Here is a 4,611-nt window from a genome sequence, read left to right as displayed (position 1 = left end):
ACTCAGTGTAGTTTGTAAGTTGATTATAACTTCATTAGAAGTTGTCTGAACTAAAAAACACTTCTGTGTTCAACAGTCCAGACTCAGTTAAACTTACGGTCAGGTGGCAGAAATTCAAAGCTGTGTCTGCGCTTTCGTGGCTGCACATCTGTAACTGTCAATGCAGAAAACATACAAATTAATTCATTATAAATTATTACTGTTCTTGCTTGAAGCATCTAGTCTCATTAAATGCCCCACAACAACATGAACATTTGTCCTAAATGTCATAGCCTTGTTGTCAATTGAAGGACACAATAAATCTGCTGGGAGAAATCCTTCTTAATGCAGGAGATGCACCAGCTTTCAAAGGGAATTTATTTAGACTCAGTTTCTGTAACACACCTGCTGTAAATGACCTCTACATGAATAAAGTCTATGTGCTTGTACAGTCCCGTCCAAATGATGTCAGCAGAATAACGAGCAGCACCAAAACTCAAGCAGGTATAAAACTCAGTACGACGACTCACCAGGTGCTGCAGTCTCCATCATGTGACTGTCACATCAGAATAAATATCCTGGAGACCTACTGCCGGCTTCAACAGCCTGAAAGAACAGAAGAAAAAGTCCATCTATTTATCTCACTCGTCTACATGTAGACCTTATCATCTGAAATATACGTTTCATGAAGCTGAAACTAAATGAACACTTTGATTGAAATTGTCCGTGAAAAGTCTGCATTTGAAGTTTTTTTCTTAATTCAGAGGGACACTAATTTCTTTTACTTTTACCCAAAAATTGTGTTAATGAACTGAAAGTGCTCATTCAGAGTTATTAAAACCTAATAAATCACTTAACCAGCAGTCAGTTTGGACTATAGGAGACATTAAAATCCATAGATCTGTCTGAGCTCAAAGAAAGGCAGACCTAAAGGATAGATGATAGATAAAATTATGTATATGTATATACTATTGATCTGCGCCGATATAACCCTGTACAGGGCTACTGGTCCAGCTCTCCGTTACTAGGGTTAAGCTCTAACTGCCTACAGGCCCTTGACCTAATAGGATTCTATAAAATTGCTTAAGCTGCTGTTGAGGAAACTCGCCTAGCTTCTAACTACCTTAATCCAGACGTCTACCCTGCTTCCTCTAATAGTTGACCCAGCTAAGTAGCCTCAGTAGTCAAATCACTCTACTAGACACGCCTGTTAGTGGCAGCTTTCCTCTTAATGGATCGAGCACTTGGTAAGTTGCTAGGTTAGATTTAGAGGTTTGGCACAACTAACCCCAGGGATCTGTTTAAAAATACTATTTTACTCATGACTTAGAATNATCATTTTCTGCGCTACTATACAGATTATTGACAATTGTGTACCTCAATAAGCATTTTTTTATATACTTTTTTGTGTCAAAATGTAGATTATTGATTGTTTTGCGTATCCATATCTGGGTTTTTGATGAATACAGGTTTAATTGTTTGATTTTAAAGCACGTACGCTGAGGTGGCAGTGATTCGTAGGGAGGCTGCTCATTCTCTTCGACTGGAAGCAAACAGAAACGTACACCGTTAGTTTTTATTAATAATTCAAACACTGTAAAATGACATCATTTTCAGGTTATTCATACTTTTCTGCGTTATTATTCAGGCTATTGATTTTTTATGTGTTAGTATTGACATTGTTGGTTCTTAACTTGTTTAATATTGAGGTTATTGATACCTTCTTGTTTTAATATTTAGATAGCGACACCTTTCTACGCTGATATTCCGGTTTTTAAGCACTTTGGCACATTCCTATCCAGGATTTTGACCTTTCTGTTCACTACAATCAGGGATATTGACCCTTTATAGGTGGCAGGTCCTAAACTTGTCAATTCAGTAACGCCATCTTTTCATCATTACATAATATCCAAACACAAAAAAGGAGAGCGATTCATCTTTACACCTTTACATCGATGAACATCTGTAGATTCAGATGTTTTGAAAGTACTCTCTGTCTCAGCTGAACTCACAGGCAGGTGGCAGCGTTTCATAGCTGCTGCTGCTGCTGTCCACTGGCTGTCCCTCATACGCGACTGGAAGAAAACAGACGTGCACATAAACGGTTTTTAAGCAGCTCTCTGGTGCACTTCTATGGAATAGGAAGTCTGATTAACTCACCACAAGTTCCATCCATGACGTGGCTCTGCTGGAAACAACTGGACGAGCTTCTGCTGTGACAGAATGCAGAGTCTCCAGTCACTGCTGGATTTAGTTATGACACGTCTCATAGAAACAGGAGGCCTGTTTATGGCATGTTTGATTAAATACCTGGGTTAAGGTAGATGTTCTGATCAGCAGGTGATGCAGACACATGCAGCTCTGCAGACTGGAGCCTTCCTTTGACATTTCTACATTTATATCTGGAGTTTTCACACTTTCCTGTGTTGATANCGTGACCTGGCAGAACTGCGTGTAGCACTTGTGGAAGAGTGGAACGCATTGCCTCAGAACATCATGAGGCTAGTGAGGAGCATGAGACGTCGTTGTCAAGCTGTCATTGCAGCAAATGGTGGAAACACCCGCTACTGACATTGTCAGTTTTTGTTATTTGGGGCTATCCTTGCTATTGTTTAAATTTTGGGGGTAATAAATATTAAACTAATGAAAATGGTGTTTCTTCTCATTCATTATTAGTAATATCAAAGGGAACTTTTACTTATTTCATTAAAATTCAGACCAAATAGGAAAAGCACTCATGTAAATAACAATATCCCTAACTTATTGTGAGTAGTGTATATTTATTTTACTGGTCAATGCAGCTGATTATTGATAACTGACAGCTGCACATTGAAGCTGTTAAACTCTAAAGTTCTTATATTCAAACATGATGTACTGAAATGTATTTTGTTCTGACACTCTCATAATGCAGGAAGTCACTTTAATAATGGACAAATCAAAGTGAAATTAAAGCTACAAGCAGCGTTGAACGGGCCCTCGCACTTTCACGCGTGTCGGACGTGGTGCACGTGGAGGTGAGGTGTATGTTGAGGTTGTGGAAGAAATGTGCTGTGAGGTTTAACATACCTGGCAACACGTTAAACTAAGCTTTGTAATTAATCACTCAGTTACAAGAGTCCTATAAAACATCTGATAGCTCATTGATGCTTTGGTGCTTCTAAGGGACATGATAGAATACATGACTTAAAATAAAAACACATTGGTCTCATCAGAACAAAGAATTGACTGTTTTCATTTTAACATTAAAGTTCAAATTCGTGCCAACAAAACCAAATTAAATTGACCATGATTTAGTGTTGAAAGGCAAAGGGTGAAATTTCACCTTTTCAGAGGCATCGTATTTAAGAAAAGTGACATAACGGTCATAAATCCAAATGATTTAATTGATTTATTGTAAAATTGTCTTTAGTTTTATTCCTTTTCAATGATGAGGAATTGTGTGTTTAATCGTACAGAATAGAAAACAGCTAGCATCTCTATGAACACAGGATGAACTTTGTGATGAAACTACTCACTCTGAGACGAAGACAGTTGAGGAGGGATTTGTTCATGCAGCCCTGTAAAATACCACATCATTAACTTGCAGTTTATTGTTTCAGTTTGATTAAAGGAGGATTTGTGTGTATACTGTGACTTTTAATTTCCTCGTCAGAGGGGTTTCTGTACTTACCAGCAGCTTTAACAGCAGCTGTGATAGAACTTCTTGGAGTTTTCTTGTGTTGTGGGCTTTGATAGCCGCCTTCTAAAGTTTTTGTTGTGTCCTTATATGCTTCATAGCTCACATGTTCTCCATTGTTTTCTTTTACAATTTGACCGAAGCGTGTCAGCAGCTCTGCACGTTCAAGGTTCTTCCCCATCAAGTATCTGTATCTACATTTTCTGATCAGGCCTCTCAAGGGAGCCTTTTCCATGTGTTTCTCCGTCAAACCTGGACGGTCCTCTCTTGGTTTTAATATCAGCAGCAGTGAATGATCAAATGATCGATCGTTGTAGTTGCCAAGGACTCTTTGTAGCCTCAAGCTGTGTTCCTCAGTGAAGTCTTCAGACTGAACAACCAGCAGGAACACATGAGGTCCAGGAGCAGACTGTTCCTCACATCCTCGTATAAACTCTGTCTCTTTGTCTATAGTAGGAAACAGCAGATCTGGGCTGTTGATGACCGCGACTTTATTGTCTTCGACTGGTCCACTGCTTCTCAGAAACGACTTGGATGTTTGGCTGAAAGCAGTCTCTCCCAGTATGATGTTTCCTAATGAACTCCTGTCGGACCAGCTGCCTCCCAGCAGAACAACCCTCAGCTCAGACACTGAAACAGAAAAAATACTGGTCAGCTGAGTGCTGCTCCATCAACCACGTGAGAGCTGTACCATGAAGCAAGTTTGACATATCCACGCTTTCTTTGTGTAAGCTGGTTTGAAATAGGGCTTTAACGTGTCACGTGACTCTTCTTTGGCATGAAATGGACCAAGTGGTAGTTTTAATGAGGAGCGACAAGGAATATACAAGTTTATGACTGTGAAAGCGTTGCTACTGCTGACACTGTCCCATACTGCAGGTAATCACTTTAAATTTTAGACAAATTAAAATCAAGTTAATGTCATAGATTGAATATTCTCTGTAATAAATGCCAAT

At 39.2% G+C, this 4,611-nt stretch overlaps 1 protein-coding gene across 1 annotated transcript in view; it reads right to left on the bottom strand.

Annotated features, from left to right (window-relative positions):
• Nucleotides 1-4,611, bottom strand: part of LOC103374532 (GTPase IMAP family member 8-like) — a 28,999-nt gene that overhangs the window by 8,078 nt on the left and 16,310 nt on the right. Inside the window, exons 4-5 of the mRNA XM_008304631.1 lie at nt 3,650-4,285; nt 3,495-3,536 (exon numbers count right to left, since the gene is read on the bottom strand). Of these exons, the coding sequence (XP_008302853.1) occupies nt 3,495-3,536; nt 3,650-4,285 (678 nt within the window). The remainder of the gene's footprint in view (nt 1-3,494; nt 3,537-3,649; nt 4,286-4,611) is intronic.

Source organism: Stegastes partitus, unplaced genomic scaffold (assembly GCF_000690725.1).
Source record: "Stegastes partitus isolate 25-593 unplaced genomic scaffold, Stegastes_partitus-1.0.2 Scaffold2272, whole genome shotgun sequence".
NCBI lineage: Eukaryota > Metazoa > Chordata > Actinopteri > Pomacentridae > Stegastes > Stegastes partitus.
This window is presented reverse-complemented; position numbering and strand designations above follow the sequence as displayed.